This window comes from Cricetulus griseus, chromosome 2 (genome assembly GCF_003668045.3).
Source record: "Cricetulus griseus strain 17A/GY chromosome 2, alternate assembly CriGri-PICRH-1.0, whole genome shotgun sequence".
In the NCBI taxonomy this organism is placed as follows: Eukaryota; Metazoa; Chordata; class Mammalia; order Rodentia; family Cricetidae; genus Cricetulus; species Cricetulus griseus.
The window spans coordinates 11,214,510-11,238,826 of record NC_048595.1 but is presented as its reverse complement, the minus strand read 5'-3'; the positions used below and the strand labels follow the sequence as shown (position 1 = coordinate 11,238,826).

At 48.7% G+C, this 24,317-nt stretch overlaps 1 protein-coding gene and 1 long non-coding RNA gene across 2 annotated transcripts in view; one reads left to right on the top strand and one right to left on the bottom strand.

The window, feature by feature from the left end:
- Positions 1-10,805, top strand: part of LOC118238278 — a 33,579-nt gene extending 22,774 nt beyond the window's left edge. The window contains exons 2-3 of the long non-coding RNA XR_004768130.1: positions 6,882-6,963; positions 8,805-10,805. This is a non-coding gene — a long non-coding RNA (uncharacterized LOC118238278). The remainder of the gene's footprint in view (positions 1-6,881; positions 6,964-8,804) is intronic.
- The window catches only part of Fhad1 (forkhead associated phosphopeptide binding domain 1), a 115,022-nt gene that overhangs the window by 81,895 nt on the left and 8,810 nt on the right, over positions 1-24,317 (bottom strand). Inside the window, exons 3-5 of the mRNA XM_035439431.1 lie at positions 12,161-12,413; positions 7,963-8,072; positions 5,024-5,269 (exon numbers count right to left, since the gene is read on the bottom strand). Coding sequence (XP_035295322.1) covers positions 5,024-5,269; positions 7,963-8,072; positions 12,161-12,413 — 609 coding nt within the window. The remainder of the gene's footprint in view (positions 1-5,023; positions 5,270-7,962; positions 8,073-12,160; positions 12,414-24,317) is intronic.

The window sequence follows — 24,317 nt, the reverse complement described above, 5'->3', positions numbered from 1 at the left end:
CAGCCATGGCATGAAAAAGACCCAGATTTGGGGTGGGAGGAGGCGACACAATGCTGCACCTGCATTTTACCACTAGATGGCGCCCTCAGGCCTGTGTTGGGCTTCCCTCTGAGCCTGAATAGAAACCCTTGGTAAAATCAACAGGGGGATTTTATTCAGTCATAATGAAAAACAAAACTGCAAGAGAATAGACGAACCTGGAAAATATTATAATAATTTTATCAGGCAGCCACGCCTGATCTCAGAAAGACAAACACCATTTGTTGTGCCTCACATGTGGATCTTAACTTTTTTTTTTTTTTTTGTATTTACTTATTTGTGTATGAGCGTGTGCCTGTATGTATGTCGTTGTATTTACTTATTTGTGTATAAGCGTGTGCCTGTATGTATGTCGTTGTATTTACTTATTTGTGTATGAGCGTGTGCCTGTATGTATGTTGTTGCACCACTTGTATCCGTGATGCCCTGGGAGGCCAGAAGAGGGAATAGGATCCCCTTGGAACTGGAGTTACAGGCAGTTGTGGGCCGCCATGTGGGTGCTGGGAACTGAACCTTGGTCCTCTGCAAGAACAGCCAGTGTTATTATTGGATGAGCCATCTCTCCAGCCCACTTCTAATGTTTTTGTATGCACTATCTGTGTGGGAGTGGGGAAGGGTAAATGCCAGGAAACTAGAAAGGGACCATGAGAGGGGAAGGTTTCTTTACACGGGAAATGGCCCTATAATTCAATCTCAGCAAATGTCAAGTACAGTTTGGTTAGATTAGGCCAATCATAGAAGCTTAAAGTTTCTCATTAGGCTGTTAGGAATTGCTGTTCAGATTCACTTCTTAGTAATAAATGATGCTACTACTGAAGGCATGTTTCTTCACATTTTTACACATTTAACCCTTCCCAGTGAGTTCTGGTTTTTGTTTGGATCTTGATGCCTTTTACCTTTCATTAATTGTCATTATGTAAATTTAAACCGCCTTCACTTTCACTAGTTCTTATTGTGTAAACTCAAATCTTCTAATAAAAATTTAAATAATGGAAAAAATCCAGGGAAGGTAAATAACTGTGTGTGTGTGTGTGTGTGTGTGTGTGTGTGTGTGTGTGTGTGTTTGTGGTGGAGACACACAGGGCTGTTCCCCTGCCCACACTTGGAGCTACACACCCGGATCTGATCTGTGCTTTGGAAACCAAGGATGATGAAAAGCTCACCTCTACCTGCTTACCGTAAAAGACACCTGTATTTAAAAATAAACGTTTCTAGGGGCTTCAGAGAAGGCTTAGTCGGTAAGAGAGCTTGCAGCTCAAGCACAAAGATCCGAGTATGGATCCCAGCACCCACATGACAAACAACAGTGTCAGCACACAAGCCTGGAAGCCAAGCCCTGTGGGGGACAGAGAAAGAGAGGTCCCTGGGGCTTGCTGGCTGCCAGCCTAGCTCCAAGCTAAGAGATCCTGTCTCAGAGGAAGATGACTGGGAGGGACAGGTGTGTGCACCCATTCACACGGGCAGGCATACACTATACACACTCAAAACTAAAAACAAATGAACATTTCTAATTCTTAGCCTAAATCTTTCTTGTGCAGGACACCAAAGGCATTCTCTAAAGATGAGCTTGGGGCAGGGATAGGAGGGGTTGCCCCTAAGAGTTCAAGCCCATTAGATGGAAAACATTTCAATCAAGACCACAGCCCCAGGGTCTCAAACTGCAAACAGCTTTCAGACGTCTTCATAACCTTCATTACCTTCATTACCCAAATAAATATCCAGATTGTCTGTCATTGGCACAAACCCCAGGATGTTTATTGCCTGGTTAGGTTGCGTAATAAAACGGGTACTGGATCATAAGAAAGCTAACAGCGCTGGGAAGAATGATTGCCTCAAGGTACTAACCAGGCTGATGGTGCAAGTAATAACCAGTCTGCTAGTTAGCGCAGGCGCGGGGAGGAGAGGTAATAACCAGCCTGCAGGGAGGAGAGGTAATAACCAGCCTGCTAGTTAGTGCAGGTGTGGGGAGGTGAGCGTGTTCTAGCGGCATGGAGGCAGATGGAAGAGCTTTGAGAGCAAATCGATAGGTACAAGTTTTCTGGGGACCTTCGATAACACATAAAATAATCAGAGCCATTAATTAACATGCCAGCCACCTTGATTTCTGCCGGCAATAAAATAGTTCAGAAGCTAAAACAAGAGCCGGTGGAACTGGATTCGGGTTTAGATCCATTGCATCCTTGGGTTCAGAGAGGCTGCGATAAAATAGCCCACAAATTTATTATGTAAATTTAAACTCCTTCACTTTCACTAGTTCTTATTGTGTAAACTTAAATCTTCTAATAAAAATTTAAATAATGGAAAAAATCCAGGGAGGGTAAATGCCAGTGTGTGTGTGTGTGTGTGTGTGTGTGTGTGTGTGTGTGTGTGTTTGTAAACAAAGCATCCCTTTCGGTTACCACTGACAAGTGTGATAAGCAAATGTGGTTGCTTCTAGATCATTCCCAAGGAAAAATAAAACAATATTTTCAGATGTCACTAGTTACTTGAAACACTCAAACACTCAAATTGTGACCTGCTGCCACAGACTCAGAGATAGGGTAGGTGGGCGCCTGTCCTGGTTTGATTTCTGTTGCTGTGGTAAACACTATGACCAAAAGCAACTTGGGGAGGAAAGGGTTAACTTCATTTTACAGTTTATAGTCCATCATGGAGTGGGGCGGGAATCCCGGTGGGAACCTGGAGCCATGGGTTGATGCAGAGGCCATGAAGAGTGATCTTTACTGGTTTGCTCTTCACAGCTCGCTCAGCCTTTTCCTTTCTTGTCCCCTTTCCTTCCTTCCTTCCCTCCTTCCTTCCTTCCTTCCTTCCTTCCTTCCTTCCCCTCTTCCTCCTCCTCTCTGCCTCTCTTTCTTTTTGGGACTGGGTTTCTCTGTGTAGCCCTGGCTATCCAAGAACTCACTCAGTAGACCAGCCTGGCCTCAGACTCACAGAGATCCGCCTGCCTCTGCCTCCCGAGTGCTGGGATTACAGGTGTGCGCACCACACTGGCTCAGCCTGCTTTGTTATAGAACGAGGCCCTCCAGTCATTAACAGCTTATGTACACAACCAACGTGACCACACATTATTATTTCTTTTAATTTATTACATATACACAGATGTGTATGCAGGCATGTTCATGTGTTTGTATTTGCATGTGCATGTGGAGGCCCAAGGTCAACCTCACACCTTATTTTTGGGGAAGCCGTTGACCATAGTTTTTGAGACAGGGCTTCTTGTTGGGACCTGGGGCTGGCCTCTTTGGATAGACTGCCTGACTGAAGAGGCTCAAGGCCTGTCTCTATCTCACCAGTGTTGGCATTACAAGTGTGTACCACCATGCTTTACTTATTTGAAATATTTTAATTATACATACTTTTTTATTATTTTTAATTACTCATATTTACATATCCACCCCCCCCATTCCCTCGCCCTCCCCTCCTCCCATGTTCCCCACCCAACCCATCCCAACCCACCCCCCAGACTCCTCCCCAGGGATAGTGAGGCCCTCTACTAAAGACCTTCAAAGTCTGTCATATTGTTTGGGGGAGGGTTATATATACATTTTTTTTTTTTTTTTTTGGTTTTTTGAGACAGGGTTTCTCTGTGTAGCCTTGGCTATCCTGGAACTTGCTCTGTAGACCAGGCTGGCCTCAAACTCACAAAGAGTCTCTTACCTCTGTCTCCTGAGTGCTGGGATTAAAAGCATGCATCACTACCACACGGCTTAATTAGAAATTTTTAGAAAAATTTTATACGTGAGTCCTGTGTTTCCATCATTTCCAGCTCTCCCTCCCCCTCCAATCCCTCCTGTCCCAACTCCCAGCAAGTTCACAGCTTCCTCATCTTTAATTTTTTTTCCCCAAAACAGGGTTTCTCTGTAGCTTTTGGAGCCTGTCCTGGACTCACAGAGATCCGCCTGCCTCTGCTTCCCGAGTGCTGGGTTTAAAGGTGTGTGCCACCATGCCTGGCTCATCTTTAATTATTATTGTTACATTTATACATATATATGTACTATAAACTGTTAAATAGATATATAACACAGATATACGTGTGTGTGTGTATATATAGGGTATACATATGTATACACATACATAGGATATATAACGCAGACATATTTATGTATATATATAGGATATTTATCTATGTGTGTTTATACAATATCTATATCTATCTCCAAGTCCACTTTGTTGCTCACAGGCACACGTGTTTATGGCTGACAACTCCATAGACTGTTTTTCATCTGGGGGTGGGGCCTTGTAAGAACTCCCCACCCATGCTGCATGCCCTGCTCTTTTACACGGGCCTGGGTATCGAACTCAGGTCCTTAAGCTTGCTGTGCAAGCACTTTAACAGTTGAGCCATCTCCTCAGCCCAATTGCTGTTGTTATAAAACAAGAATTTGGATCTGGTTTCCAGAGAATGGAAGCTGCTTGGTTAATAGTGACCTTCCAAGTGGGGAGTCTTCATTTGATGACACTGCCCTCATGGAGCCAGCGACCGCCTTCAGGGCTTGAGGAGGCGTTAGAGTCAGATGATCCGGGGATCCTAACTCCTGGGCTAACTGCCCTTAGCTCTTTCCAAGTGGGGCAGGATGGGTGTGACGGGCAGTCATTAAGGCCAGAAAACCACGCTTGGGGGTATAAATGAGAAGCCGGGATAGGGGTGTGGGGTCAACTAGGCAGATCAGATCTGAGTCTGAGGTGTTGTGCCACCTCCTGTGAGCTGTGCAAGCTCCCGGCAGCTCCTGGGCATCTCTGGACTACCTCGGTCTTTTTGTGGGATGTTTCTCGGACTGTGACAGATCTAAAGAATGTTCTCCAGGGACCAACATAGGCTGTCCTGGGAAGCCGGGCCTGGTGGCTTTCTGCCCCTTCTGCCCCTCACCCTCCACGATGCCCCAGAGGCCCGTCTTCCAGCTTCCCCCCCCCCCCGTCTGCATCCTTGGGCGCTACTCGGATGGTGGGGAGGCTAGGCTCTGGTGGACTTGTCCCCGAGTCCTACCTGGCTTTTCATGCTCTCAATCTCCTTCTGCCTGAGATCATTGTCTTCATCCAGGCCCTGGAGCTTCAGGGCACTCCTGTCGCTCTGCCTAGCTGTGGTGCCACAGGCGGCTGTCTCTGATAGCCTTTGACTCAGTTCAGCCAACTCACCCCGCAGGTTCATTATCACCGCATCTTTGTATTTGGACTCGATTTCAAAATCAGAGAGCCGATTGATTTCTCTCCCCAGTAGCATAATGATCTCATCCTGTGTGGGGACAAGAGGGAGGCTTAGCAGGGGTGGGCGTGGGTAGAGAGCTGGACCTGTTTCTACAATATGGAGGAAACGGGTGTCACCCTGGGAAATGAGGAGGGGGCCAGTGGGCAGAAGGACGAGGAGGCACAGACTGTCTCTTGGAAGGCCCCAGAGAGAGTAGAGTTGGGTTAGAACTACACACTTGTACCTAGGGGCCTATTATGGAACTTTTGGGGCACAGAAACTTCCTTTACCAAGAAAAAAAAATACTTTCACATGGTAAACCACACTCTCCCTGGGAATGTCGTGGGTAGGAAGATTTTGATTTCATTCTGTGTACTCACTTATGAGGCCTGCATCCAGGGTGTCAGAGACCCAGCATAGGTAATTAGAATGACATTCAATCCCAACACATTCTGACCATAACAAGGGTATTAATTTAACACTTTTTATGTATTCTGGAGGGGTCATTTTTTTTCTTCCTTCTATCTGGAATCCTCTACTTCCTCTGGAAGCCCCCGTGAAAGAGTATTCAGGGAAAACTCAGGTGTGGGGACTGTTGACAGTTTCCCACAGGTGGAGCCAATGTGCCATCTCCCAAGGAAAACACAGTGATCAAAGAATTTCCTCTGTTTTCCCAAAGCAGGAGAAGGTACCCCAAACCCTTCAGAATGTCAGAAAGACTGGAAAAACAGAATCCTAGCTGCATGCCTAGGGCACGGATGGTGTCAGGGGTATGAAGGAGCCTGCTGGCATCGCCAGCCGCTTCCATGTGTCTTTCTCGGGGTTCCTGTTGCAGATTCTGACAGACTCTGTGGTACTGGGTGGGGAGCCCCTGCCTCATCCAGAGTGAGCCACCCAGGGGCCTATGCTCAGCAGAGAATATACTCGGCCAGTATTCACGCAACAAGCATTTATTGGACACCTACTGTGAGCCTAGTTCTGCACTGGACCTTGGATATAAGCAAACCTTTGGATGTTCAGCAAAGGCTGGCTTTCTGGTGAAGTCCCTATGCCCTCCTTAAGGAGTGCCACCCAATCCTTCCATGTGGTCTTGGTAACGTTCAATGTCAATCAAGTACCTCACTCCCTGTCCCTCCTCTTCAAGTTCCTGTGACCCAGGCTGGTCAACCAAATTTTCTCAGAACTCTTGTGTAGGGATTTTAAGATGGTGGTGGGGGCCCTGCATTGTTTCGTATCATGGAGTTTAAGTATAGAGGCTTGAGCTTGACCATAGTCATCCTGCCCGGGACAGGAAGCCAGCCTGCTGGAGAATGTCAAACTGCAGGAAGGACAAAGAGCAGAACAGGCAACAGCGAGTATTCCAATGACATCACTGAAGATCCAAGACCACCCAGCCATGCCTGAAACTTGTTAGCCTTTCAACTGTCCAATAAGATTGACTAATGAACATTTTCCACCCATTTGCTGATTGTCACTTGTCCTTGAAAGTGCCTTGGGAAGTTAGGGCATAAATGGCTCAAAATACCAAAAAAAAAAAAAAAAAAAAAAAAAAATCTGTTTTCATTGTCTTCCCAGCTTAACAACTGTGGTGGATTAAACATAATGACAAATACTTTGTGGCTTTTGTCACTGAGTGGTATTTCTTCTGCCCACTGTCCAGCTTGTGACTGCAGGGGACAGACGGAAAGTCAAGAAGTGATACGCTGAGTGAGCTCTGAGCAAGCTGAGTGGACAGACGGAAGGTATGGAAGTGTCCAGAGGGAGGGGCTCTTAGCAAACTGTCAAGGCACTGCAGCGTCAGCCTCCACACCCTGGGGGGGGAGGGGCGCTGCTGGGCTGGGGGTGACTTGCTACAGGGTGACAGACTAGTGGCAATGTCTGCAAGGTGGCTTCTCATCTTACCACAGCACCTCACAGTCTGGTGTCAGCGTAGCAACCTCAGAACTGCCTCCTGGCCCTAGCTACAACACTCTCAGGCTGTGATCCTGAGGGTTAAAGGAACCCCGTGTTCCTGTTTCCCACATGCAAGAACCCCTTGGGCTCAGACACTGGTCTGTAAGGAAAGGGAGGCATTGTTGGGCTGTGTCCTTTTGTTGCTGCTTCGTTTGGACACAGAATCTCATGTAGCCCAGGCTGGCTTTGAGTTTATGACCTCAAGCCTCTCCTCTTGAGCAGGGGTATGTTTTCCCTACCCACGTGCAATAATCACTTGGGACTGACTGGGTGTGTGAGAGAGGTGCCCGGCCTGGATTTGAACTCAGTTCCACTTCTTGTGCTGCGCATACTTGGGCGTGCTACTGAACTTCTCTGACCAGACATTTCCCCACCAGTAAAGTGGAGGTGACCAAATCTGTTCTAAGGCCTATGAAGATGAAAGGAGCTGATCATGTCCTGAGGGGCTCAACCAGGCTCACAGTAGATGCTCAATAAACTGCAGGCACAATTATCTAGTAAATAAGACATGGATGCTGGACGGTGGTGGCGCACGCCTTTAATCCCAGCACTCGAGAGGCAGAGGCAAGCGGATCTCTGTGAGTTCGAGACCAGCCTGGTCTATAAGAGCTAGTTCCAGGACAGCCTCCAAAGCCACAGAGAAACCCTGTCTCGAGAAACCCAAAATAAACAAATAAGTAAATAAGACATGGTTTCTTGGAAAAGGACACAGAGAAGAAGAGGGGACAAGTTACCTGTGGCCTCTGACTGCTAAAGCACTGTGTCCTCCTCCCCTAATACCTCCTCACCTTGTCTTGCTGGCCTAGGTCCTGGTCCATGAAGATCTCGGTGGGAGGCACCGCCCCAGAGAGCCCTTCGACCACACATTGTTCTGACAGTTCCATGGCACTGGCCCACACTGTGTGACATCCAAAGAGAACAAGTCACAGTGGGGTCCCAAGTTTGGAGAAGCCCCATACCCTGCACTGTCATCATGGTTTCCCCTCGAGGGTCACATTCCTTTTTGCTCTTTGAGAAGGGGTCTTGTTACACAGCCCAAGCTGCCACAAATTCCGCATGTGGTACATGGTGGCTCCAAAGTCTCTTCGGTCTTCCAGCCTTAGTCTTCTGAATGCTGGGATTACATGCAGAAGCCGCACATCGTGCTCTGTGGTTTACATTTTCCCTGGCTTTGTTGTTGTTGTTTTTATTGTCATCATTCAAGCAGGGTCTCACTATGAAGCCCTAGCTGGCCTCAGACTCACAGAGATCCTCCTGCCTCTGCCTCCAGAGAGCTAGAATTAAAGGCGTGTGCCACCATGCCCAGCCTTTATTATTTTTTTTAAGTTTGTGTTTGTGTGTGTGCCTGTATGTTCCTGTGTACATGCCTATGGGAGGGTGTGTGTGCATGTGTGTTTAGGTGTGTGTGGAGGCCAGAGGTCGATGTTGGGTGACTTTCTCTACCATTCTCCATCTTATTGTTTGAGACAGGGTCTCCCTAAACGCAGGGCTCAATGTTTGGGTATTCTGGCTGCCAGTGAGTTCCAGCAGTCTCCTGTCTCTGCCTCCCCATTGCTGGGATTACAGATGTTCACAGTCCTGCTTTTCATGGGTTCTGGGGACCTGAACTTGGGTTTTTATGCTTGGGCAGCAGGCACTTTGCCCCCCGGAGCCGTCTTCCCAGCCACCTCTCTAATTTGAAGAGCACAGAGCAGTGTGGATGGTGAAAGGCAATGACATCGATGCCGAAGGACTGGTCAGCAAAGAAGCCACCTCCCTCTCTGCTCCATCGCTATGTGACCTGCCAATCTCTGACGAGTCTTTAAGATCTGCTGACTATGAGTGGGTCGTTAAGCCTCTCTCTGCCTTTGTTTCCACATAGGTAATTCAGAGACTCCAATAGTCTCTATCACAGAGAGCCATTACCAGATCAAACAAGTAAGACGTAGAGTAGCCTTGGCTCGGGGACCAACTGGGCCTTGAACACATGGCAATCCTCCTGCCTCATCCTCCCAAGTGTTGGCGTCACAGACATGAGTCACCAGACCCATAAAATGCTTTGGAAAAAAATATCTTTTTTTGGTTATTTTTAATTATATGCAGGCGTGTGTCTGCACGTGCACTTGTGTGCAGGCATCTGAGGCCAGAGTCCTTGTGTACTCTGGAGCTGGAGTTGCATACAGTTATGAGCCACGTGATTAGGTGCTGGGAGCTGAACTCCAGTTTGACGCAAGAGAAGCCAGTGCTCTTACCCACTGAACCATCTCTTCAGCTTCCTAATGCTTTTTAAAAATAAATTTTGGGGGCTGGAGAGATGCCTCAGAGGTTAGGAGAACTATCTGCTCTTTCGAGGACCTGGTTAAATTCCCAGCACCCACATGGTGGCTCACAACCATTCCTAACTCCAGTTCCATCCTCTAACCTTCTTCTGGCCTCCTCAGGCACAGCACAGAATATCCATGTACATCAAATCAAATCAGTAAGTCTGTAAAACCTTTTGAGCTGGGCAGAGGTGGTGTACACCTTTAACCCTAGCACTTGGGAGACAGAGGCAGGCAGATCTCTGTGAATTCAAGGCCAGCCTGATTGACCTACAGAATGAGTCTCAGGTCAGCCAGGGTTATAGACTGAGACCCTTTCTCAAAACCAAACAAACCAACAAACTTTTAAAAATAAAGTTTTACCAGAACATGGCTGGAATCATTCACTTTTGGTCCATCTACAGCTGCTGCTTTTTGCTCTACAGGGACAAAGACTTTAATTTCAACACAGGCCATGTGGCCACAGAGTATAAAATATTTGCAATTGGCTTCTGGGACACTGTAATATAATCAATATACAATGGCTCTCAGCTGAGCCTGTAATCACAGCTACCCAAGAGGTTAAGACATTGCAAAGGAAAAACAAGAGTTTTCTTTAGCGGAGTCTTGCTGGGTATGCAAACCACCCCTAAAGGCAGACCTGTGCCCAGCAGTATATTGTGCCAGGCTTTTTCTTTTGGACCACCAACCAACTCCCAAATGATGACAGAGAGACTTAATGTTAGTTGTGTGAATGCTCGGCCTGATTTTGTGCTCATTTCTTGCTGGCTTTTAAAACTTAACCTGTTTCTCTTCATCAAAGCTTTTTACCCTTTCTTTCTGTAGGCCCCACTTTTCCTGCTTCTTCCATGTCTGTCTGTCTGTCTGTCTGGTGGCTGCCTTTCTGGCTGGTCCTGGACATCTCTTTCTCTCTGGTTCTCTTTGTTCCTCTTTCCTAGCCTAGCTTTCCCTTCCTATTTATTCTCTCTGCCTGCCAGTCTGCCTATCCCTCTCCTGCCTAGCTATTGGCCATTCACCTTTTTATTAGACCCATCAGGTGCTTTAGGCAGGCAAGGTGAAAAAGCAACACATCTTTACATAATTAAACAAATGCAGCATAAACAAATGCGACACATCTTTACATCATTCACCAAGGCAGCAGAAACCCGAGACTCCTGAGGAGGGGTTGGGGTAAGAGTGGGACCCTACCCCAAAGGCTGTGTGTTTCCACACTACAAAGCAGTGAGAGGGCAGTGGTGGGGATGACATACCAGTGTTAAGTTAGACTAGAGTGGATCCTTCCTCCGGGGGAAGCTCTTTCCCTAGTGAACGTCACTCTCTTCCCACCTGCACTACAGCTTCCCAGGGCAAATGGGGTTTCCCTTACCAATACTCCTGCAACAAAGGGAATCATATAGATCCCACTAAACACTGTATCTGTGAACACACATGCACAAATACACACACCCTGCACAGGGAACTGCAGTGTGGACTGGGGCTCTGGGGACGTCTGGGAGACAAACAGGAGCTTGAAGGGGGATCCAGGTGTTACAAGTGCACAGCTGTTTTCCAGCTGTTCCCTTATGTTCTGTTTATTTTTAATTAATTTTTCATTCCTTCCTTCCTCCCTTCCTTTTTAAGACAGGGTCTCATTATGTAGCCCTGGCTGTCCTGGAACCCACTATGTAGACCAGGATGGCCTCAAACTCACAGAGTTCTGCCTGTTTCTGCATCCTGAGTGCTGGGGTTAAAAGTGTCCCAGCTTTATTTATTTAAGAAGTTTCTCATGTAGCCCAGGCTAGCCTTGATGCACCATGTAACCTAGGATGGCGTTGATCTTCTGATCCTCTTATGCCACCGTGTCAGGTTTTGTGCAATGCAAGGCTTCAAGGCCTTCATGCATACTAGGCAAATACTCTATGACTACATCCACAGCCTTCCCTCTTTATTTAAGTAATCATGTTTTTATATTTTATTTATTTTGAAAATTTATTTGTCTATTATGTACACAGTGTTCTGCCTGCACATATGCCTGCATGCCAGAAGAGGGCGCCAGACCTCATTATAGATGGTTGTGAGCCCAACTCTACATTAGGGTGGCCTTGAACTCAGAGATCTGCCTGCTTCTGTCTCCCAAGTGTTAGGGTTAAAGGTGTGCGCCAACTCTGCCCAGTTCAAAACGTTTTACAGTCTTACTGATTTGATTTGATGTACATGGGTGTTCTGTGCTGTGCCTGAGGAGGCCAGAAGAAGGTTAGAGGGTGTCAGATGCCCTGGAACTGGAATTAGAAATGGTTGTGAGCTGCCATGTGGTTGCTGGGAATTGAACTCAGGACCTCTGGAAGAGCAGCCAGTGCTCTTAACCTCTGAGCCATCTCTCCAGCCCCGACCCCGTATCATTTCATTTTAACTCTGTGTGTGCACCTGTGCGTACGCGTGCTCACGCCCCATAGCAGTGTGAGGAGGTCAGGGGACAGATTGCAGGAGTTAATTCTCTCCTTCCATCTTGTGGGCTCTGGGAATCAAATTCAGGTTGTCAGACTTTGTGGCAAGCCCCTTTACCTGCCCAGCCCTCTGGCCTGCCCACCATTATGCCTTTTACAATTACAGTTCATTTTTAGAGTCAGAGAAAAGTGAAGAACAAGGCCCATCTATCTTCATGGCCTTAAATCCTTGCCAGAAGCCGCCCCTAGAGCCTGGCACATACCTTGCTTGATGACAGGGGACTTGGGGTCCATCACAAAGGAAAACATCTTCCCGTTGGCACTCATGGGCCGCTGGTGAGGGGCAGGCGGGACCATGTTGGGCCTAGGACAACCCTGTGACCAACTTCTCTGCACTGATGATGGCCAGAAGCCCTGGTGGAAGGGCATGTGTGGTGGCGAGGGTGACTGGTGTGGCTGCTGTGTGCCCTGAGATGGCCAAGTTGTTGTTGGGCCCCTCACCCAGGGGCAGGAGACCTGCAGGGAAGACAAGAGGCTCAGAGGAGGTGGCATTCAGGCACAGCATGGCCTGCCCTATGACCCAGCCTGTGAGTCACTCCCTCCAGGACACCTTTTTGTATGCTCCTCATGTTCGGGCCAGTGAGCTAGCCATGGGACCCTGGGTCACCATCCTACTCTGCCAAGACATCACCATGTATTTGCTCATTTAATACATCAGTGCCGATGACGCTGAGGACGGGCAAGATCATGTTGTAAAAATGTGTGAGAATCCAGCCGCTGTTGAGCCCTCAACACTTGCAGGCCGCCTCCTCCTCCTCACAGACGCCTAACAGACTCCCAGGGGCCAAGGTCTCTCACCCGGAAGTGATTTTGCATCAAAGAGGGTACTGGTGGCATACATCCTGTTCCCCTCCCCTGCCTCCTGCCTGGGAACTGGAGAGCCTGGCTGCGGGTGTGCGCTGTGAAACCTTCCCATACTTGGGAATGTGTAAAAAGAGACTCCACTTTGGCCACGTGGGCCTTGGTTCCCCTCTTCAGAGCCTCCACCATGCTGTCAATCTCTGGTTCTGGGGCCTGAACTCTCCTCAGAGCCCATGCCATCCTGTTGTCTCTTTGACTGTCCACAGTGTTTGTCAACTATTTGAATACACCCCATACCCACCATGATCCATCTCAGTGCCCTCTGGTGCGCAGGCCACTGAGAGCTGGGCCAGCTCCAGGGACCCAGCCCCAGCAATTCTTCCATTCTCATTGGGTCCTTCTATGGGTCCCAAAGCTAAGAACTCGGGCGTCAGTGTGGGATGCCACCTCCTCCACCTTCATCCTCAACCTCCTGAACACCTGGTTCCAGCAGGTACTTTCATAGACACCTGGATTCTGGGACCCGATGAAGGTGTCTGTGGCTGCTTCAGTGGAGATGCTGGCAAGAGCCTTCCCCCAGGGGAGATGTCAGGATCTGTCCCCTCAGGAGAGGCTACACTGACGCAGAACTTGTAATGAGGCTTCTCCCCCGTGCCTTGTCATTCAATGATGACGGCAACAGGGCTGTGGTCTGCTGCACTGGCCTCACCTATTCCCACAGCAGCCCTTGGATGAGTCACCCGGGCTCAGGGAATGCTGGAGAGGGCCCGGGCTCTAGATCTCACAGCTCCTCTCTCTCTCATTCTGCATCCCTGCCCATATCTTTCATCTCCTTCCCTCTCTGTGTTCTCTGTTTCTCTCTCTCTCTCTCTCTCTCTCTCTCTCTCTCTCTCTCTCTCTCGCTCTCTCTCTCTCTCTCTCCTTTCTGCCCCCTCTCCCCCACCACCACCTCTGTGTGTGCACCCATGCCCTATCCCTGTCTCTCTCCTTCCTCTGGGAACACCCAGCAGACTTTCCAAGCACCAAGCTCTGCTGAGAGCTTTGTAGCCCCAGTATTTCCAAGGCTGTCACCTCTCTTCTTAAACACTAGACCCATGAGGGGCAGACAGCCATTTCTAAACTGGAGCTCACTGAGACCTCTTCTGCCATGTCTCTATCAAAGGAAGGCTATCCCCTGCTCAGGGCCTGACTTGGTGTGAAGCAAGTCAAGGACCCCAGGCATCCTAGATTACTCTTAGAGCAGTGAGGAGAGAAGTATCCAGGGAAACTGAGTCACCTAAGAACGCTAACCCACTGACCCACTTTGAGTCTGTTTCCAGGAAGGGGACGTGGTTGGGTTCTGTTCCTGGCTGGGCCCTCTAGCCTCAGTTTTTTTCTAGACTGTTCTAAGTGGATTAATAGGTGCTTACTGAACATGCGGACTGAATGCATCTTGGGTGAACCAACTGCAAGGGTACTGAGGGATGAGGAATCTCACCTCCCAGACCACAGGCAGGACCCACTCCCCATCTTTGGTCCATGGTGGTTCTAGGACTCCTCCCCCATACTGTGGGAGGGACTAGGTAAGCAGCAGTCACATCTCATGATGTGATTCTGAGGACTGGCTTAAGGATCACGTGCTCCAAGCAGTGCTGAGTAGACTAGGCTAGACCCTAGAGTCTTCAGCTACAGCTGACTGTGCAGCAAGTGGGGCGGAGTAGACTAGGCTAGACCCTAGGGTCTTCTGCTACAGCTGACTGTGCAGCAAGTGGGGCGGAGTAGACTAGGCTAGACCCTAGGGTCTTCTGCTACAGCTGACTGTGCAGGGTTGAGGATGTAGCAACCCCAAGGGAGGAGAGGGGGAGTGGGGTTCTTAAAATCTGTAACCACACAAAGTCCCAGAGGACGTGACGGGTGTGGTGCAGCATACCTGGAACCCCAGAACTTGGGAGGCCGAGGTTTGAAGAACATAATTTTGAGGGTGATGTGCACAGAGGCCCTGTCTTTAAAAATGCACAAAATTTACCCCATCTTAAGCAGTTTTTAAGGATGTATTTATTTTATGTCTATGGTGCTTTATTGTGGTTTTTGGCAATACAGATTCCCCACAGCTCACTGGACTGTCAGTCTGGTTGAAACAGTGAGCTCCAGGTCCAGGGAATGACCCTGTCTAAGGTCCAGAGTGATGGAGGAAGATACCCAGTGTCAACCTCTGGCTTCCACACGCATGGGTGAGTGCACCTGCACACCCACTGACACTCTGCCCCGCCCAAGACAGGGATGGACAGAACATTAACAATGCAGAGAAGTATCATGTCTGCGGCCACTACATTTTGAACAGGCATCTTCTTCCAGTACGTGGAAGCTAGCATCCAATGCTGCGGAGAAGTCTATTAGGAGTTGGGGTTGTTAATGGACATGGGAGGTCCCCTCCCCTGTCACGTCTCATTTCACCTTTGTCTTACTTACAGACATAAGCATGGATCCCACCAGGATTTGGGTTACAAACTCACGTGTGTGTCAGGTTTCACCATGAGCTGGGGTAGGGGTGGCAACATTTGTTAAGACTCGTGCCATCCAGGGGTCACAGTACCAAGCATCTATGTAGCTATGTGTGTGAGGGATGTGCTATACAGTGTATCAGTCCATGCTATCCACACAGGCTTCATTTTTCCCCAGAGCTACTCATTAGACAAAGACTGACAGAGTCCTGGCTGAGCCCAGCACCTGGCATAGGGCCTGGCACTTACTGATGGTGTCTGCTGACCCATCTGGGCTCACATTTGGCCAAGCAGAGTGGTGCAAGCACAAGGGTTTTGGCTGATTCCGGGGCTTGGATACACCAAGTCTTGTGATAGCAGACTTGTGATAGCAGAAAATAGGGACACACGGAAGGACACACAGAAGGACACACGGAAGGACACACTGAAGGACACACTGAAGGACACACGGAAGGACACACTGAAGGACAAAAAAGCAGCTGAGAACATAGGCGTGTTGCAGGGACAAGCACCCAATGGACAAGCAACCTGCCTGAGACAAGCACCCAATGGACAAGCACCCTGCCTGAGACAAGCATCCAGTGGCCAAGGCTAGACCAATTTGAGTGCCAGAAAGACAAGACAGGCTGGGGAGATGGCTCAGCTGGAAAAGGGTTTGCTGTGTGTAAACCCAAGGGCTTGAGTTGAACCCTAATGTCCACATAAAAAGCCAGATGTGCTGGTTCACACCTGCAGTTCTAGCACCGAGAACGTGGAGAGAGAAGGGTCCCTGGGACTCACTGCCCAGCCAGTCTAGCCTGCCCAGTGAGCTCCAGGCTAGTGAGAGACCCTGTCTCCAAACAAAGGAGACAGCATTCTAAGGATTAACACCAGGGTCTGTCCTCTGGCTTCCACACACACCTTCTCCATCAAAATAAGTGACAGCCAGTTATAAATCAAAGTATAATATAAGCAGACACAAGCCTGCCCTGCTATATGCAACTAAGTAAAATAAGCAGCTGGCAGGGGTGGGAGGGGGCTCCCCCCTTGCAGAAGAACTCAGTGTAGGTGGAAACCTCTGTATAGGAGTTCCCTGTGGGATATGTTCCCCAGAGTAGCACAGGTCCCCCACGGAGGCTGAGCTAAAACTAGTGACTTGCTATTTGTTTCTCAGGAGTGGAAATAGTGACTCTACCACAAAGAAACCTGGTAGGCACTGCCCTCATCCAGTGAGAAGGAGACAACTATGGGTGTCAGCGGACAACCTCTGAGAGAATTGAGCAATGAGGACATTTTACCTTCTGACAGCTTTGACCCTGGTGTGTTCAGACTAGGGGTCATTATTATGATTAATAACTAATACATAGCCTGTGATGGTCAGGATATATATTTATTAGGTAGCCAACTGGCAGGCAAGCAGAACAAGCCAAAACAGCAGGGAAAAGAGAGCTACCATGTGCGTTCCTTATCCCTTTAAACCTTTCCCACGTCACCCTGACATCACCTTGACCACACCCTGACAGACGTGGTCAGTCACATCTGTAGCAGCCCTTAGAAGGCATGGTTACGGTGTCTCCCTACAGGTCAGTCTCCAGGACACCTGGCTGGGACTCCTGGGGACCACCAAGGAGAGACAAGAAAATGTCTCATAGCAAGGGGGTGTGGTAGCTGCATGCAAATGAACCTGTAAGGTTGGCATTACCCTCTACTCTCTATGTAGCCACACATACACACACTAGCCTTTTTTTGACATAAGTTTGGATTTACAGAAAGGTTGTCATGGTAACAGAGAGTTCTAATGACACTTCTTCCAGTTGCCCCATTGTCAACAGCTGTCATGAACAGAGAGGGTCCGCCCTGTGTCACTACTATAACTGTACCTCGGGGCCCACATGGCCACCTCCTCAGAGCTGGGATTGCAAACTTGCCACCCTGAGGATTCTGGGGGATCAAGCCCACTTCTTCAGGGCTGGGGAGACAGCTCAGTAATTAAAGCACTTGACTCACAAATGTGAGGATTGGACTTTGAATTCCCAGAACCCATGTAAATGCTGGGTGGGCCAAGGCAGAGCAGATGGCTACTGAGAGTTGCATATCGGTTAGCTCTGGGTTTGATTGAGAGACCCTGCCTCAATGAAAAGGTGAGAGTGCCATTGAGGATGACTTCTGACATCAGCCAAGGGCTTCCACATGCACAGGCACGCTAATGCACACGCACCCCCACACATATGTAGGGCTACACATGTGCAAACATGCGTGCCCACATGAAAAATGGAGAGAAATCAAAGACCAAACTCATGCTTGCCTGCCAGCACTTTACCCACTGGACTGTCTCCCCAGCCCCTCTCTCTCAGTCCTGAGTCCATGGAATCCCAGAGCGCATCCCCTCCATGCTGAGAAAACACTTGGCCAATCAGAGCACCTATGCCTCTGGCATCAGTGAGAAGTTGCAGACAGGCACACCCAAGACGAATCAATGAAAGAAAACCTGGGGTTGGGGCTGCTGGCGGAGACCTTGCTCCAAGTGAGCCCAGTGCAGAATCTCCTGAGACAGTGAGGCCACCGAAGGTGGAGGAAACAGATTCCTGAGCATCATCTGAGGGCCTGGATCCAGCTGGGCCTGAAGCAGACACTTTCCAGTTACATGGTTTTGTTTGTTTTTACTCAGTTTGATCTGGGTTTCTGACACCTGATAACAATAGAATTTCCTGTGCAGTAAGCTCACTGACCCTTTATACAAGTGCCACTAAGTGCCCACAATGAAAGGCTCTCCAGAGTCTGACAGGCTCAGCTAGAACCATTGAAAGGTTCAGGCATTATGCTGGCCTGCCCCTGTTACCTGGTGGAATCCACTCAGGCAATACCCTGGTCAGCCCAAGGTTCCATGGGAAAGAAGTCTGTACGCAGGTGCAGAGGACCCCTTTAAAAGATAGGCCCCTGCCCTCTCTCTCTCTCTCTCTGCCCCTTTACGCTCTCTCTCTCTCTCTCTCTCTCTCTCCCCCTGTTCCTGCTCTCTGTCCCCTCTCTCTGTTTCCCCGCTCTGTCTCTCTATGGCGACCGGCCATGGCGGTCAGCCATTACCCTGTTCCTCCTCTTAGTCTCCCCATTCTGCCGGTCCTTATAATAAACTTATAGTCAATATGTCTGTCTCAGCAATATTTCTCTTTTCTTCTTTTTAAACAAAAGAATAACAACCATCCATGCTGCAATCGCACACAAAACTTAAAAGTAAGACAGTGGCCCAGAGGAGATTTAGACTAAGACAAGCAGTTGAAATTTAGAGAAACAGGAAATAAAAGGCCATTCAGCTACAGCCGAAAACCCCACTCCAGCTACAGCTGCAAACCCCACTTGCAGCTACAGCAGGGGTTCCCAACCTCCCTAATGTAGTTCTGAAGGGACCAGCTCCCCATTTCGGCAGCCATAACAGCCGGACGTGCTTTTCTGACCTTGCCTTGGTCACTAGAGGTTAGGTGCCTGCCTCGTGGCAAGGAACCAATCAGAAGTCAGCCCCAACCCCAGGTGGCACTTTGCTTTATGGCTCTGGGTGTGCTTTACGGACAAGCGCACAGCAATGACGCACAGAGCATAGCAACCACCCTGGGAGGTCCAATGGGCCATAACAACCAGTTGACCAATCAACACAGGGCAAGCCCTCCAAGCTGGGAGGCACACCAATCCTGAGCCTGTGCGTACCCCTAGACACTCCCTTTACACTGCCCTGTAAGATCTCTATGCAGCCGCTTGGAACTGTCTTTGCTAGTCATCCGCGATGGCGGGTGGATGGAAGGCCCGAGCTAACATGGGGTTAGCTCGTTAAGCAACAGTAAAGCCTCATGCAGTTTGCATTAAGCTTTTGACTCAGCCTGGTGATTGGGGTGACCTCAGTCCTGAGATAAGATCCTGGAAGCCTGAGCTTTCCGGGGGTCTAACAGTCCCTACCCTTTAATGCAGCTCCTCATGTTGTAGTGACCCCAACCATAAAATGACTTTCTCTGTTACCTCATAACTGTAATTTTGCTACTGCCTCGAATCTCAGTGTAAATATCTGTGCTTTCCAATGTTCTTTTGGGGGTCACGGCCCACAGATTGAGAACCGCTGCCAGCTACAGAGTACAGACCCACTTTCCTGCCTCAGAAGTCACACCATGGAAACATTCCAACAATCTCAAAGAAAACTTTCCAGACAAAAAAGTGCCTTTGTACACACCAGTGTACACACATTGGATATTAATGATCTAACATATTTACCAATTACCTTGAAGGGACCGGCTCCCCTTTTGGCAGCCATAACAGCCGAACACGTGCTTGCCATAAACCTGCCTTGGTCACGTAGAGGTCAGATGCCTGTCTCGTGACAAGGAACCCATCAGAAGTTAGTCACTAGAAAGTCAGATGCCTGTCTCGTGACAAGGAGCCAATCGGAAGTTAGCTGGTGGCGCTATGCTTTACGACCCTGGGTGTGCTTTACGGACAAGCGCACAGCAATGACGCACAGAGCATAGCAACCACCCTGGGAGGTCCAATGGGCCATAACAACCAGTTGACCAATCAACACAGGGCAAGCCCTCCAAGCCTGGAGGCACACCAATCGTAAGCCTGTGCGTACCCCTAGACACTCCCCTTACGTTGCCCTATAAGATCTTTTGGGAGACCCAAGGAGCCGTCTTTTCTAGCCGTCCACCATGGCGGGTGGGTGAAAGACCCGAGCTAACATGGGGTTAGCTCGTTAAATTACAATAAAGCCTCGTGCAGTTTGCAGCAAGCTCTCGAATCCGCCTGGTGATTGGGGTGACCTCGAACCTGGCCTGAGACCCCGGATACTTGAGTTTTCGGGGGTCTAACAACCTCAATGTGGTTAGATTGAGATGTATGCAAACACACATTTTCATATGCATATCCACAGTTGTTTTAAAAGACAGTGGAGCCAGGCATTGGTGGTGCACGCCTTTAATCCCAGCACTCGGGAGGCAGAGGCAGGTAGATCTTTATGAGTTCGAGACCAGCCTGGTCTACAAGAGCTAGTCCCAGGACAGCTCCAAACCCACAGAGAAATCCTGTCTCGAAAAACCAAAAAGATAAAATAAAAGATGGTGGAAAGAGTGTTCAAAGTCTATTTTTCATTTTCTCTTTTCTCCATTATTGGAGTAAATTATTAACTGGCACAGCCCTTGGCAAACAGCAGGGGCTTGGCATCCATTGATCCCTTCTTCTCTCTATGCCTGTTTTTAGATTCTTCAACAAACTGAGTAAGTTCCCAGCTGAGGTTGGTAACTCATAGCAAGGCAGGTAGTACTTTTGACTATGCTGGTGGATCAGGGAGTAAGCAGAGCAGCACCCACACGAGAAGGCAAGACCTGGCCCCAGTAAAACTGTTCTCAACCTTCCTAATGCTGTGACCCTTCAACTCTGTTCCTCATGTTGTGATGACCCCCACCTAAAGTCATTTTCATTTTATACCTCATAACTGTAATGTTGCTACTGTTATGAATCATAATGTAAATTTCTGTGTTTTCTGATGGTTTTCGTTGACCCCTGCGAAAGGATCGTTTGCCCCCAGAATGGGTTGCAAACCCATTTTGAGAACCACTGCAATAAATAAATCTTCATTTATAAATACAGATGCTGGCTTCCACTTTGCTCAGGGCAAGAAATAAAATAATAGTCTGTTTACAGCCTCCTTAGGTCCAACTGCAGCAAACAGAAAACACTGGACCCTCACCCAGACTCTGCTGGTCTAATTGCCTGCCAATATGAACTAAAAACTGAGAGTAAGGGCCGGGTGTAGTGGTGCACCCCTTTAATCCCAGCACTCGGGAAGCAAGGGCAGGCAGATCGCTGTCAGTTTGAGGCCAGCCTGGTCTACACAGTGAGTTCCAGAACTACATAGAGAGACCTCATGGCAAAACACAACAACAAAAAAATTATCAGCAGCCAAGTTTGCCTGAAAATGTGACAAAGCCATGTGACAAACTTTGAAATCAACAGGCTGAAAAACATAGCTACAGGTCCACACACTGTCTTTGTTTAAGGTAGTGATGGGCTAAAGGAGGGCACAGAGAGTGCCTCTTCTGTAGAGAACCAGGGTTTGGCTCCCAGCACTTACAACCACCTGTAGCCCCAGCTCCAGGGTATTTGCCTCCTTCCAGCCTCTGCAGGCAACTTAACTTATGTACATGTGTGTGCACACACCACACACACTCACACACACACACACACACACATGCATGCACACGCGCACTCATGCATACACAAGCCTGAACACACACGAAAATAAAAATAAAATAAAAAAATCTTTTTGAAAAATGAAATAGGGGCTGGATACATAGCTCAGAAGTTAAGAGCACTGGCTGCTCTTCCAGAGGTCCTGAGTTCAATTCCCAGCAACCACAGGGTGGCTCACAACCATCTGTAATGAGATCTGGTGGTGCCCTGTTGTGGAATGCATGAATGCATGTAGGCAGAATACTGTATTCATTATAAATAAATAAATCTTAAAATAATGAAATAGACAAATATAAGCAGCAAAGGAAAAGCCAAAGCCCAGGTGACTGACATGTGGGGTTACGCCCACCTGGTCACTCAGCCAATGAGAAAAGGGAGAAGAGGGCTTTTGTTGGGGTTATACTAACTACTCTCTGTACCCGGTCAGGTGTCAGCCATGCTGGTCTAATGTTGTAAAATATACTTCCTTGCTTTTAGTAGTCTGAGTCAGTGCTCTTATCATGGAGCAGGGAAAGGGGCACATTTCTCATGCTTGGGTACTGGAGTTTGCTGACCTATCCCCCTCTAGTTAAGGGGGCAGTATTTATCATCAAGCAAAACCAGTCCAGCTTTGTCCTCTGCCCCTTACCATTTGACAAGTGATGAGTGTGTGACTTTGAGCCTCAGCTATTAACGGTGACTAGCTGCTTTGCAAAAATTGAATTAGAGAACGTCCATCAAGTACCTGGTGCCCTTCTTGACATTTAACACTCCTTAACACTGGCTACCGGTCACCACTGTCATTATCAAGCAGAAGAGAAAGAGAATGACCAGGGTCACCAGGGACTGTAGCAGTGCTCTGGGCAGCAGCCGAGGCAGAAGAGGAAGCCTGTGACTCTGTGTTTTCTACTACCATGGAGGCTTCCCTTTCGATCATGTGCTGGGTCAGACCTGCCAACAGCCTCAGGCTGCTGCAGGCTCAGGGGATGTGGGGAGGGATGTGGCTTGAGCTCTCACAACACCAGAGAGCACTGGGTTTTGGCTAAGTCCTTGTAGACTAGAGCCCAGGAGACCTGGCCATTACTGAGAGGAAACCTGGCCATTACTGAGAGGAAACCTGGGCGCTGGGGAGATGGCTTAGTGGGTAATGTGCATGCTGTATACAAGCTTGGGGACCCAAGTTCGAATCCCCAAAATGCATGTGGAGCCTGGTGTGTACTTCTGTAATCCCAGCACTGCAAAGGTGAGACACGGTGTGGAGACAGGAGTTCTCCAAAGCCCATGGGCTGGCTAGCCCAGTGTACACAGAGGTGAATAGGAGATCCTGTCTGGAGTAAGTGGAAGATGAGAAACAACCCCTGACCTCTACACATGTACCATGGTGCACACACACACACACACACACGCACAGGTGGGGAGGGAATCTGGGAAAGCTGAGGTCTAGTGGGCTTGGCAGAAATTAGAAACACAAGCTGGGAAGGTTAAGTAAGAAAGGGATGTGGCTCAGTTAGTGGAGAGTGATTCTCTGCATGAATTAAGCCCTCAGGTCTGGGTCATCAGACAAACAGAAAGTGAATTCACAGGAAAGTAGCTGAGCCACCCAGCCCATCATTCATCCTGTGAAAGACAACCTAGGAGGTAACCCACACCTCTAGGCATGTCTGTGAGGGGTTGTCAGGAGTAATTAAGGGAGTTGGGGAGACACAGCCTGAATCGGGGGCAGCGCCATCCCCTGGACTGCATAAAAAGGAGGAAGCCAGCTGAGTACCAGCATCCATCTCTGCTTCCTGACTGTGGATGTCATGTGACCAGCTGCCTACACTCCTGTCACCATGAGGACTGTGTCCTCTTGACCTATGAGTCCAAATAAATGCTGCAGTGTCAGGTATTTTCTTACAACAACAAGACAAGCAACTAATAGACACCAGGCAGTTGCTTTTACAAAGTCAGAGGCATAATGGTGGTTTGGGTGACTGGGGGTACACACGCCGGGGACAGGGTGTTAGTGTTTGAGGGGCGCCCTAAGCTGATTCTGTGACTGGACACAAAACAGAGATAATGGACATAAGGCAAGCCGATCCCCCCCCCCCCTTGAATGTGGGTAAGATGGTAAATTTCATGTCAAATGTATTTTGCCACAATCTTAGAAAAAAGGAAAGAAAAACAGACAATTGAAGGAGTCAGGAATGCCACAGGCTTCCTATGGGAGCGTGGGAGGGAAGCATTTTGTAAGTAGAATGTATACGAGTTGGCTCAGAATTTCCTTGATCCTACTGAGTGTCCACACAACAGCTAGGTGAAGTGCATATTGAGTTACCCACACTTGGGTGAAGCTGCTGATGGCAACTGTCAAGCCCCGAGGGGGTTGGGGTGGCAATGTTCATTGCCTGTTGTAGTCGTAGGCATATTTTTGCAGGGGTAGTCACACATCAAAACCACCAATCGCACCCTAGGAACACATGTAGTTCATTGTAGAACAATTTCACCGTGGTAAAGTGTGGTTTTTAGAAACAGTACTGAACTGGGTAGATGGCTCAGTGGGTAAAGGCGCTTGCCACCAAGCCTGATAACTGACAGCTTCCTTGGGATTGAGGCTGCGCGAGTTCTCAGTTTTCTTTCACCTGAATCGAGATCATAATTTAGGATGTGACCCCAGACCCATTTCTGATCTGGGCTGAAACAACAAGTGGCATGTGTCCATCGCCTATTTAGACATGGACTTTATAGATATACGCTCTCAGCGGCAGGTACCACGGAGGAGGAGGATCCTCCGTGTGGGCCAGAGAGAAGCCCCAGAGCTGAGCAGCCTGGAAGGGAGGCACCCATCTCTGTGTTGTCAAAACCACCCTGCTTCCAGCCTTCCCGGAACATCTCATGTAATACGATGAAGTGCCCA